Here is a 13,555-nt window from a genome sequence, read left to right on the forward strand (position 1 = left end):
CCCCGTGTGTTGTGCGTAGTACAAATAAAAGTGTCCTTCATTATTACGACAATCAACTCGACAATGACTAGCAGCGTTACGTTCCATAACGGCTATAGCCAATGACTCCGGTTCAGATTATTCAGCTCTCAGCGGAGCAATCTCAACATATACGGTGCTCGACTGACGCGAAAGATCGTTGAATCAAGCATGTGGTCGCAGCCGCTGACAACGTTTCTACACACGCGCACAAGGAAAGACTGCCGAACTTTCAAAGTCACAGAAAAAAAAAAACATTGTAAAATACTTCTTCGGGAATGTTGTGTACAAACTGGACAATCAACCAAAAAAAAATTTTCAACAGCTAAACCATCAAATGCAACATTTCAAACTGCATGGGTGCTCTATCTATATAAATTTGTTCCATACTTAAACACAGAAACAATTTGTTTTCCGTTGGCTGTGCAATACATAAAGGTATAATAGCCGATGCAAAATCGAGCCATTCGTGTAAAATATCCAGAAATGTATTTCGGCGATACGTAACCGCAAGATATCGCAGATGAACAAAGCGGGACACAACTTGCCCATGTTGGTCCTTAGCTATAAGCAGCGACCGTCAGGGCAATATCAGTGTGGAGCAGGTTTTGTACTCTTTTATGCACCGCTGAAAGTTCTTGCCAATTCATTCCGTATAACGATAAGTCAAGAGATATCGACGAGAAGGATAATTACAGGGTTTTGATAAAGTGGTTATCCGGCCTGACCTATTACCTACCTTTCACAGTTGGTATACCCTGTGCTGTAGTTACTGCCCTTCGGTTTCCCACAATCTTTTTTTTTCTTCCTCCGTTCGACCGCTCTCACCTGGTACGTACTTCTTGTCCACATAAATACATATTGCTAGTTTGCCCTGGCATTGACCCTTCTTCTTATGTTCGTCGCGCGGTTCCTGTGGTGACGTTAACACATATCAAGATCAAAATCTAAGCAAGCTGCATGGTACGTATTCATCTCGTGCTTTGTACACTTCCTTATATATTTTCCCCGGTTTTTCGTGAGCGCTGTACAAATCACGAGATGGCCCCTAACACGTATATACCTATAAACAAGTTGAATATCTTCCCTGGAACTATAACGTGCCTTACCTAAAATCCCTGACCTGTGCAGGCTACACGGCTTGAATATAGACATTATCCACGAGCTCTGAAATATATTTACGAGATCTTCCGCGACTTGATGTTGCCACGGCACAACGTGAATGGAGACGAGGACACGCTGTGTTTTACACCACCAGCTCGCTCAAACATCGATTTCGTTCTCCTGGCAGAAAGCACTCAGTATGCACACAGAAAGACTGGTTATCTATGGCTCCACTGATCATACCCGCGAACGAACCTCCATTGCCTCTAGAATGTTCATAAACGAATGATTACATCATGTTAATTCAGCGTGGATATCGCCTTTGCGCACCATGCGCAGGGCAAAGGTACACCGTTATGAAGGAAAACGCCTCTCTGTAGCATACTCAAGCAAGAGTTATTGCAAAAATGTAAACTCAGACTTCACTCACTAGTCACTGATACTCAGCCCCCATATTGTACTTTCTTGATTCCAGTGGGAAAATAAGGACAATTTATACGCTGTTGAATGCAAAACAGGCATTCCACTTCATTTCTGACTCCTCTGCATGCATTCCTTCCTCAGTATGTGTTTTCTCATTTTATTTTTACTGACATACATATAGTTAAGCCCTTACCACCGTGCAGATGAACGCAAGTCCTACGCAAACGCTGAAAGTAACCCGGCTCCTTGCACTGTTTACCGCGACGCCCACAGCCGAGCTCGAGCGACAATCGTAACGTGGTTAATTACGGCAACGCAGCGACGCGTAGCGCTTTACTACGCAAACTCCCCTTCGGGGTGGGTCGCGTCCGAGATGAAGCCCCCAGCGGGTGCGCCGCGGCGTCGACGTCAGTCATCCATCACCGCCGTTCGGCGTCCCAGCCTGTCGCTGAACAACGAACCGAGAGCCTAGCGCGAATTGCCTCGTCTGCGCGCTGCAGGTCCGCGCGGCGGGGACTCGCGGCCTTGTGCTGCGCTCCTTGGAGGAGGCGATGACGCCGCGGCTGAAGCGAGCCTACGCCCACTGCCCGTACGGGGCGGCATAGCGACGCGCTCTACGCGCAGTCCGCGGGTCCGGAATGAACACAAGTGCACGACGACATAGCGGAAGCTCCCGCTGTTGGGCGCAAATGAAACGTGATCGCAATGCAAGAAGCTGACATTCGATATAAACGGGGCGCTTCGTGAAGAAGCGATCGTGCTTCGATAAATGGTCATGGCAACAGAGCTTGTTCACCTTGTGAACAAAGGCAGTGTTATGCCGATGTCACACGAGGCACTTTCGACAGCGATCGAGCCCGATTGGCGATAGAATTTCTAAATCGCGATTGACTCCCGTCTGCAGCTTGCGGGAAAGAGCCAATCGCGATTGGAAAATTGGATCCAGATCGGGCTCGATCGACGTCACACGAGGCACTTTCGACAGCGATCGAGCCCGATTGGGTTAAAATTTCTGAATCGCGATTGACTCCCGTCTGCAGCTTGCGGGAAAGAGTCAATCGCGATTGGGAAATTGGATCCAGATCGGGCTTGATCGCTATTGAAAGTGCCTCGAGTCACACTGGTATTAGCCACGACCTTTCTTGACGCAGTGACCACTCCTTCAATCTTCAAGAGTTCTCGCACTCCCCTATTGTAGGCCGTAAAAGTTTACGGACATGGCAGCAAGGTTCACATTTGGGCGAGTTGGTACGGATTCGTCGAGAAAGTAGGGTAGCGGGATAAACGAGGACGAATAACAGACGCCACAACCGATTGTGGTGTCTGTTAATCGCCCTTGTTTGTCGCGCTTCCCCCATTTCATTACGCACACGGGTATCGCGACAAATGTGAGCTTCCGCACTGTCGAGGCGTAGCTCTTCTAAGTTAATGGGTCACTGCGTAGGTCACAAAAGACTGCTGCAGATTGATACTTTGAAATTGAGGCTACGTGCCTACAGGCCTTCGTGGGAATCGACTTTTTTTTTTTTTTTTTTTTGCAAATCCTGTGTCCCGTTAACTTTCGTGGCCTAACGTACGTTCATTCCGCTTCGACAGACGCAGGGTGCGCCAACTCCATAGATGAGTATTTCCGAAAGCTCACGAAAATATGATAGCAATCACTCTCCGCAAAGAGGGTTGACGACGCTTCGTTCTCTACAACGGTTTCTATATACGGGCTGATCATTTTTAAGTGTTGCGGTATTTTTAAAAATCTTCTGTGGCAGATAGCGTAATTCTTGGCCTTGAGCTAGGTTATTCGAAGAGGCGGACATTACTAGCATTACAAAAAATTCACTAATTAACTTCTTAGTGAATTGCTTTACGGCACATATTGCAATTAACTAACTGTTGCCGGTGAGTTTAGAAGACGTATCCACTTGAAATGGATTTCCTGGATGCAACCAGTTGTGAGATATCATTTCCCAAAGTGTGGAACGAAATACATACCCGTTCCAGTTAGTTTTGTGCTTCAATGCATTAAAGAGCCTTTTGTTAAAAAAGTAAGTGGAATAACATTGCATTTTATGGCTTGTTTGATGGCACATATCTCCAAATTGGTGTCATTCTGGGAATTCATTCCAAGTGGACACGCCTTGCAAACTCGCCGGCTACAATTCGCAAATTGCCGTACAGTAATTCACAATGAAGTTAATTAGTTAATTTTCGTTAATTAGGTGAATATACGTTTCGATTTTTCGTGCAAGTAATGTCCGCCTCTCTGAATAATTCAGCGCAAGGAGAAGAAATGTGTTATCTGCAACAGACGATGTTTAACATTTTCATAAAGCTTAAAAATGATCACCTTGCATACAATCTTGCTCAATACCTGCCGTGGTGTTGGGCTGCTAAGCACGAGGTCGCGGGATCGAATCCCGGCCACGGCGGCCGCATTTCAGTGGGAGCGAAATGCGAAAACACCCGTGTACTTAGGTTTAGGTGCACGTTAAAGAAACCCAGATGGTCGAAATTATTCCGGAGTCCCCACTACGGCGTGGCTCATAACCAGATCGTGGCTGTGGCCCGTAAAACCCCACAATTTACATTTTTGCACAGCAGAACGTCAATGAGCAATCGCGGTGGGTCTGTGCGATAGCGTTTTAATGTGTGGTCTAGTATAGTAGCTAATATTTGCTTACGATGCTGATATCGAACCCAACTTTGCTTTAAGTGCTGCCGCTAACTTTATAAGGCTCCGCAAGGGTCAAACTGTAAGGGTTGAAACTGAAATGAAGTTCGTCCACTTCGTTGGTTAAATGGAGCAGGGAGAGTATTTTGCTACATCGCACGACACATTTCTAACCACTCGCCGAAGCACGTTTCTTTTTTTTTTTTTTTTCCTGGGGAAGGGGGGGGGGGGGGGGGGGTTGTGATAATCATCAGCATCGCCATAATCCTATTTATGTCTACTGCAGGACGAAGGTCTCTCCCCGCGGTCTCCAACTTCTCTCTCGCGCCAGCTAGTTCCATCTTATGCCTGCAAATTTCCTAATTTCAATACACCACCAATTAATTTTCAGTCGTGTTTGGTGACCGGTTATCTGTCCTACGCATTACATGGCCTACCCCGCTCCGTTTCTTCTTCGTAATGCCAACTAGAATATCGGCCACCCCCGTTTACTCTCTAACCCACACCGCTGTCTTTGTATCTTTTAACGTTACGCTATCGTGTTTCGTCCCATCGCTCGTTATCAGGTCCTTAACTTCTTCTCAAGCTCCTATGTTAACCTCCAAGTTTCTCGTCCATGTCTAAGTACCGACACAATGCGACGATTGCAGGGTTAAGCTGCCCGTGGGAACACAAGGGTTGAAACAAGGCCAACAGCTAGGACACGACTTTTCAAAGTATAGATCCAACGTTTTCTTCGCCTCCGGCCATTCATGCCTTTCGTCGTGCAGCGCGATGCGTGTCTTTGTGCCGGTCGCGGGAGCTGTTGACTGCGCCTTCTGGCAAGTGTCAAAGTCGCTTATCGTCGAAGCGAGAGGGCCCGCTCCGAAAACAAATGTAGTCGTGCAAACTTTTCGAACCTCTGCATGTGACCACAGTCAGACATCGTTTGTACAGCCATCGCCAAAAGACGTTAATGCGAGCATGACTGTGCCTTTCATCGGGGTCACGTATACTGTGGCCACTGCAGAACGTAGCTGCCTGAAATTCCAGAAGCAAGTTGTTACGCTAGAACAGTTGGTGAATTCTGGGGTTTTGTGTGCCAAAGCCACGATTTGATTACGAGGCACGCCGTAGTTGCGGAACCCCGGGTTAATTTTGACCACCTGAGTATCTAAAACGTGCCCCCAATGCACGGGACACGGGCGCTTTTGCACTTCGCCCCCATCGAAATGCGGCCGCCGCGGCCGGGATTCGATCCCGCGCCCTCGTGCTTAGCAGCGATACACCATAGCCGCTACTACACCACGGCGGGTAGAACAGTTCGTGAGAGCGCGAGACAGCCCTCGTGATATTGGACACAGATTGGCGAACGTGGCTGGCCAACGGCGAACAGTTCTTGCGAACGAAAAGCTCTGCGAATTCGGCCTCTTTTTCTCTCGCAAGGCTGCTCGAAGAGCGCTGTCCCCGACGACGCACCCGTCCCAACTAACTACCTTTTCTCTTCGCAGCCGTGCAGCACGAGCGGGCGCCGCGGGGTCAGCCGCGCCGGCGCCTGCGTTCTCCGGCGGCGATGTGCCACGGGCCGGTGGGAGGGGGTGACGTGCCGCCTCTGTGCTGCCCTGCGCCGCCGCCGCTCGTGTCGCCGCTCAGAGACCTCTGCTGGGGCGCACCGCGAGAGCCCGCCGAGCCTGCGACAGCGAGGATCACCGCCGGTATTGTGAACCACATTTCGTTATCGTCATTGCAGTATGGACAATAGCATACGTCGGGTCAAGTGCACACGCATCGCCGAGAGCGTGCCGATGACCATAATGCTACGAGAGAACGTTCGCGACAACTGAAGTTGGAATTTCCCGTTGTGAAGCGAGAAAGAAAGGATGGAATGAGACAGGCTTTCGTCACATTACCGGTCTCAGTGTAGAAGTTGTGTTTGCCGATCCTAAGATTGTCCGTATAACCTTTCCTGAGTCCTGGTCATATTCGCGCCAGCGAAGAGAGGCCGAGATCTCGCCAAAGCTTGAACGAAACACGACGGTGCCATACATCGTCGCTGCCCACTCAAAAAGATAGCAGTCAGTCATTTTACGAATAGTCAAGCTAAGCACACGCTGACGCAACGTGATTGCTCTTGACATTTACAGATGGAGTAGCCGCCGCTTAGGAAGTTCCACATACTTTAGGAAATTCTAGAAACAAAACGTAATTCCAGTTCTGACTCTGCACTCAGAAGCTTCCAATAATAATTCAGCGATAATCCTATATGGGGGCCGCCGCATCTTGCACACCAACATGTCTTATTGTTATTTTTGCTCGATTACAAGAGGGCCCCTACAAGTTCCATATACAGTGGCCATCGTTGCAGAATGGCCTTTTGATACATCGTGAGTGCTGACTTCTGGGAAATAGCCGAAAGTTTGTAGCCAATCCATCCTTGTGACCAACGCACATATTAACATCCCGCTCGTCGTATAGAGATAACGGTATTATTTCGCGTGCAAGCCGAAGAGGCTATATTTGCGTACGCTGCCCGCAAACAATAGGTCGTCGAACGCACTGGTACAACAAAGCAACAATTGTCAGGAGACATGGCTAGACCCCATGCAGTAACCAACAATAGTTAATCAAGTGGGCTGCTGAGTTCGCTTACAGAAAGCACCTTGCACCATAAAGGCGGTTACCTTCAGGCCCACGTGAAGGATGGATGCATATACATCGTTCCGCTGTTATTTTCACGTGCAGCTTCCTTACGTAAACAGCACGTGTAACCACAGCACCGACGGCCCATGGCTGTCATGCCAGAACGTCAATCACTGCCTGCAACGGACACCCTTAAGATACAGATATTTTGTGCCTTGCTACACTGTCGCCAGGAGTTTCCTGTGCGAGTTTGCTTACTTTCCTTAATTTCATTACCATTAGGACAAACCAGCGCCGGTTAAGGCTCAGCAACGTTAGCACTTCAGCCAGGCGCGCTACCGACCTCGTTAAAGGCATCACGGCGACATATCTGCTCCTCTCGGAAAGGCTAACATGCAGCATAGCGCAGTCGACAGCGAGCAAGCCCGATGAACAGGCGGCAGCCTGCCGAGCGCTGCGCGGACATAGCCGCGGTGCGTACCTTGTTCGCTGTCTCACTGACCAGAGGCTTGCAAGCGACGGTGGCGACGCTCAGGTGCCCCTCATCGTTCGGCTGACCTTGGTGGTTGACGCACCACCGGTAAACGAAAGATACGGGGCGAATTTCGGTGGGCGGGCCGGTCCATTGAGGCGCCCGGCCGTTCCTCGGCCCATGCCCCACAGACGGCAGGGAGCGCTCCGGCGCGCCCCACTGTTTATGGCACGAGCTGTGGCTACGTCTGCCCACATCGCAGTTATGGTCAATCCACCGCTGTGCACATGGAACAGAATGAAAAGGAAGATGATGCCGCCTCGCTGATGCCGGGAGGGTACGAGCCATGTTTTGAGGCAACCGCAGCGACAACAACGTACGCAACTGCAGCACCATGCCTGCCAGGATCCTCTCCTTGCTTGCTTGTGCTCTAATCATCAACCAAAATTTTCTACTCGCAGTTTTGTAGCATAACCTTTATACTGGTATTGAAGGACGCTCCTTGACAGCACGTGCGGACTTGTGCCCGATCATGAGGACGAAGACGAAGAAGACGAATTTTTGTTGTCATCATCATCAATTATAGTACATACCCACTGTGGGGCAATGGCCAAGACTCAAGCGGATAAGGTCTAATGAATATACAAGTTAAATTTCACTTGCAACCTTGCGAGAACTGGTAAATTCGGTGTGAAAGATGCAACACAATGAATGACGTAGCCTGAATTGAAATGTACTAAAGCTAATAATGATAAAGGGAGCAGATTTACCTGGGCAATCACTTGGAGTCAATAATAAATTCCTGGTCAGCGGATCCTTGTCCCTATGCCCGATAGTCTAAGCTCTAAATGAAAGTATAACGGGAATTATGAGATCCAGACCAATATTGCGAAAGGGAATTTCGAAGATTTCTCAGTATAGTAAAGCGGCGCCATGACAAAAAGAAGTGAATTGTTGTTTCCTCCTCATTGCACAAAATGGAAAGGGAAGATACAACGGGAAGGTTCCTGAAACCAGGCCTGTGTAGATAAATGTTCGGACAGGGGAATGCGACAGCGTAATTTGGTAAGGGATACTTCAAGTCTGCGTGTACTTTTGGTACTGTCTTCTTGACCCATCTCCCGGTGTGAGTAAGTGCCACTATTCGAGTATCAAGCAAGCAAGCGATCGTGGACTTGTACAAAGTTGGCTGGTCATTTTCTTCCTCGGGGTATCTTCATTGGTACGTGTTTTAATTGATGACTATCTTCATGACACAGCGCAATAGCCTCGTGACCGCGACCTCACCCGCAGACGCGGTTCCTTCATCGACGACGGAGGAAGCGAATGGCGTCGACGACCAGGCGCCGGACTCGGCGTCCGCTCAGCGGCCGGGCATCGCGTCGCCCCCAGTCTTGCCAGGCGGCTTGGGACCGGCGCTGGCCAGCGAGTCGTCGGCGTCCTCAGCTAGCTTGCCGTCGGCGGCCGGACTGCCTCCCGAGTTGGCCGGAGCACACCAGGCGGCGGCGGCAGCTTCGCTGGCCGACCTTCAAGGCGCGGGGGGCCTTCCCTTTTTCCGCGGTCCCATCGCCATGCTGCCCAGGCCGCTGCTCTGGTGGCCGCTCTCCGAAGGTCAGCAAAAGTCACTGATGGGTGTAATGTAGCGTTTGTTTCTGAACTTGCAATGTTAAGTTACATTTAGTGCTTGCACTGGTTTGTGAAGACTTCATACTTGATAAGAGTTCTTGTGAAGACTTTTGTCTGAAGTTTCTTGGGTGTCATGTGAGCCTTCGAGACGCTTAGTCACGCAAAATTTTACTTGAGGTAGATGGCTTCACTTCACGTTTCCAGTGGTTCGTCAACTTTTCTAATGTCTTGTGCGTCACACATTTGATCACGAGAGAATGAAAACATATCTACGAACTCGTCGTGTTATTCCTCGATATACAATGCGATAGCTTTTGAGGATTCTAACTATCGATGATCTCCCGCCAGACATTCGCATTGGATGAACCTGATCTTGCTGATCCGGGATCTTGCGTCGACGTTCTCCCTCAACACCTGCCTTAGCACGACGAAAAGCTTCGCGTCCTATCGTATAGCCTTTTCCACACGGTGCACACTGGAGGCCCGAACGACTTCCAAGCGAGCGGCGCGTAGCTGCGGCCAATCGCGACAGCCAAAGTTATACTAAATAAGACAGCCAGCCAATGGCGAAAACATCTTACTGACGAAAAGCTTTCCGAATTCACGAATCATTTTCGCTCGCAAAAATTGTTTAATACCGAATCACCATATCCGATCGCTTGTTCTTGCAAAAACCGCTTGCGTTTTTTGAACTTATTTGTGAATATACCAGCCATGGTGCCAGATCCTTCGATTTGTGACGCACGCCGCAGGTGTACAGGAGACAGCCGCCAAGCTGCTCTTCTGCAGCCTGCGCTGGATCCGCAGCGTGCCAGCGTTTGCGCAGCTGTGCTGCCGGGACCAGCTGCTTCTGCTCGAGGCCTCCTGGAGCGACGTGTTCCTGCTGAGCGCCGCGCAGTGGGGATTCCCGCTGGTCACTGCCGCCGGTCAGTGCAGCGTCCTTGACATCCAGACGCGCAAACGACGCTTCCGTAGAGTCGTTTCTTTTGATCCGCTCTGCCAAATATAGCAATGATTTGGCCAGTCGGCGAGACGGAAGGTCAAAGAGAATCGAACGAAAGGAATCACTGTGCTATACCCGCAAAGATATCAAAGTGGACATATATGCGCTTCGATTTGTCTCAAATTAAGATGAACATTTCAACGTGAGGCTGTCGTTCTGTAGTCGTTATATTGCGGTATTATTACATATTACTGTGACTCCGTAGTTCTCATTCGCACGGTGTGTCTTGAAGATAGGGTGTCCATTCAAGAAGACATCCGCTACAATCTAAGTGACTGTATAGGGTGCAATGTTGCGGGATGCAGGTGTCGACTCTGCGGCGGGCGAAGGCGGTGGTGCGGCGGGAGGCCTGCGCGGCCTGCAGGCGGTGCGCGAGGCCGTGGCCAGGCTGACCGCTCTGCAGACGGACGCCGCAGAATACTCGTGCCTCAAGGCGCTCGCCCTGTTCAGGCCAGGTGAGCGGCGCCGATCTTTCACTTGTACGCCACAACTTGTTCGGTGTCATGTATACTTTATGCGAAGCTTGCCCATCGAGACACTGGAGCGCTTTAGCGTACCGCTGCATCTCGACTGTCACCGGTATACCGTGTTATAAACTGTATTGCTATATATCACTATATACAGCTCTGCTGTTAACGTTTTCGCCTCTGCCACCTGCCAGCTGTATATATATATATATATATATATATATATATATATATATATACGCGTGCTGGCTAAAACCGCGCAATACACAGTGCCGCTATACCTGGCAGGTGGAAGGAGCAGTTGAGGTGACGGCAGAGCGGTTTATTCGTAACAGAGGCGAAGAAACTCAGCCATTTCGGTCTGTAGCCTCTGCCAAGTAGTCTCTATACATCCAGTATTCAAGCGGAAAAGTATTAGTAGAGCAATTTCAGCTACGTCAACGTGACAACATCGCGTGCGTAACAAACGCTAATACCACCAATTTTCAAAATGGTGGCGTCCGTGGGCATTTATACTTACTGATGTTCATGTGCTTATATGTAACTATACTGATGATCCTCTGAGAGTAACGACCTGGTTTTGACATGTCGCTCATAATCACTGCGCTTCAATTCAAGCTGCTGTCACTTCCCCAAAACAGAATTCAGGAGTGGCCACCACCATCTCTACAGACCTATTCGCAGGCGAGAAAAGCTCGTTTTTTGGACTCGTGCTACGGCGCACAGCGTTTGGAGCACTAAATGATTTTCCAGAGAGAAATATGTTTGGCAAAAAAAAAAAAAAAAGCGACATTTCGTAACACACACGCGTGCTCTTCGTTTACGCAAAGTGGGCAGACCCTGACGCCAATATGCATTGCCACTGGACGGGAAGTGTACCGAAATTGCACCGTTATCCGCGCTATTGGCGCGAATGAATACCGGCGCCATACATGGCTCTGCTGCACAAGAATGACAATATGATGCACGTTTGACAATTATTGGACAAGTACCTCCCAACGCGCATTTTCAGTTAAGTATCCGACAATGAGACATGACACAAACTATATGTCACACGCACGACATGCGTAATCGAATACGTTGGTTAATATTTGCCGTTACAAACATTGTACTAATGTTTGTGGGCGGCCTGCGAGTTACCCCGCATCTACCTCTCGTTCTCGCATACTCACTCAGCTCTCTTATCAGATATTGCATCCGCTTCCTTTTACTTTTTTTTTTTAACTAACCGAGTTCACAGCGGGTTCCTTTTATCTTAAACAATCCTTATGTTCTTTTCTCGGTGAAGGCTAGCTAATCAAATTTTTATTGGTCGCGCTCTCTTGCTGTCGTCATAAAGGTACAAAGGCCGTCAGAGCGACCATATACAGATGTTGCGTTAGAGGCGCGTCTTCACACAAGGTCGGCAACGCTGTTAAGGCGACAAATGCTATTAACCCTTTACGGATGAGTGTTGCTAACAGGCGTGTTTCCAACAGGCAACACTCCAGAAAAAAAAAAAATTTCTTGCCGAGTTTCGGCACTGAGTACGGAGTTCTTTGGATAACACTGAACGAGAGGCAGCAAGCGTCATTTGTTGGTTTAGAGCAGGAACACAAGACGAGGAAGAAAAGGGTTGCCGCGCGACTCGGTTTCTTTTGAAAGCACGGTCATAAGAGACACACCGATGCAACTTTGTTTTCTTTAATTTCGTTGATTATGTTTTTTTCTTTCGGGTATCAGCGTGTCTCGTCCTTAAAAGGTTAACTAAAGATCAGTCAGTGAAGGAGTCGTCACGACGATTACGTTCTTTGATTATGCTCTTTTTCGTGTATCGGTTTGTCTCGTCCTTAAATCGTTAACCAGAGATGAGTCGGTGAAGGAGTCGCACCGACAACTGCCGCCTCCCTTCGCAGAGGTGTCCGGTCTGCGCGAGGCGTCCCAAGTGGAGCGCGTCCAGGAGCAGACGCTGTCGGTGCTCCTGGAGAGCGGCGACGAGCGGCCCCGACAGCAGCACCGCACCGCGCGTCTCCTGCTGCTGCTGGGCTCTCTGCGCGCGGTGCCGGCCACGCTGCTCGAGGAAGCCTACTTCCGGCCCACCATCGGACCGGTGCCCATCGAGCGCATCCTCTGCGACGTCCTGCAGACGCTCTGAGAAACCGCACTGTCCCGCTATCCGCGTAGCCGCCGCTATAGTATACAATCCGAAAGCGATGGACTAACTGGGCAACTCCTTAATGAGGGTGTAACTGCGTATCACGTGATAAAGTGGAAGCTTGTGCGAGTTGGTGATTCAATATCGACATGACTGCACAGCGCAAAAGGCGAGGACAGAAGAAAGGACACATGAAAGGACGGCTGTGTTGCGTCCCCCCCCCCCCCCTTTTTTTTTTTTCTTTTTGTCCTCGTCTTTTGCGCTGTGCAGTCATGTCTAAACTGCCTATCGCTATGTTAAGACTTCGCGGGAATGCAGCTCTCTCGCAAACCCCGTGTCCCGTAAAAACGACTGACTATGCATTATATGGGCGGTATACGAGAATGCTCGAAATATGAGTTATGGGACAAGCGGTCACCTTCGCAGAATATGCAGTTACCAGCATTGTGCACACAATTCAAAGTTTCAGAGTACATATAGTATCCTTGCATGCGACCTATACAGTTATCCATTAAACCAGCACGGCATACCTTAACAGAGCAAGAAGTCATGTTGTTTGCCGTGGAGCCCGTGCCCGGTAAAGTGTTGTGGCTGACTGTACATTTCGTTCTGATCGGGCACAAGGAGGGCAAGAGCACTCCATCGTGGAGTATGCAGGAACTCCCGAAAATGGTGTATCGCAAAATAGAGAGAGAGAAACAAAAACAAAGGGGTCACGAGAAAATGGAGACGAATTGATCAATATTGATCGAACTCGGGAAGCCCTATAGTCCGGAGCCAACGTTTCGACAAGAGGTCATGTCGCCCAGGCAGTGGCAAGACGATCTGTTCCAGTCTTTTTGTCGAAACGTTGGCGCAGGACCGGTGGCTTTCGCCAATGTTGATGGGCACAAAACAAGCAGTTACTCGTTATGGCGCTTTTCTATCATGTTCTTACTTCACATTGTTTCGTGTCCTATTACACCAAAACAAGCATGAATCAACTAGCGTAGCACCAAATAGTGACAAGCAGTTACTAAGG

The 13,555-nt window shown here is 49.3% G+C and overlaps 1 protein-coding gene across 1 annotated transcript in view; it reads left to right on the plus strand.

Annotated features, from left to right (window-relative positions):
- Positions 1-12,714, plus strand: part of LOC119442756 (nuclear receptor subfamily 2 group E member 1-like) — a 53,098-nt gene extending 40,384 nt beyond the window's left edge. Inside the window, exons 3-7 of the mRNA XM_037707759.2 lie at positions 5,704-5,907; positions 8,598-8,915; positions 9,683-9,856; positions 10,239-10,388; positions 12,296-12,714. Coding sequence (XP_037563687.2) covers positions 5,704-5,907; positions 8,598-8,915; positions 9,683-9,856; positions 10,239-10,388; positions 12,296-12,534 — 1,085 coding nt within the window. The 3' untranslated portion in view covers positions 12,535-12,714. The remainder of the gene's footprint in view (positions 1-5,703; positions 5,908-8,597; positions 8,916-9,682; positions 9,857-10,238; positions 10,389-12,295) is intronic.
- The last annotated feature ends 841 nt before the right edge of the window (positions 12,715-13,555 follow it).

The sequence above is a fragment of the Dermacentor silvarum genome, chromosome 2 (genome assembly GCF_013339745.2).
Source record: "Dermacentor silvarum isolate Dsil-2018 chromosome 2, BIME_Dsil_1.4, whole genome shotgun sequence".
In the NCBI taxonomy this organism is placed as follows: Eukaryota; Metazoa; Arthropoda; class Arachnida; order Ixodida; family Ixodidae; genus Dermacentor; species Dermacentor silvarum.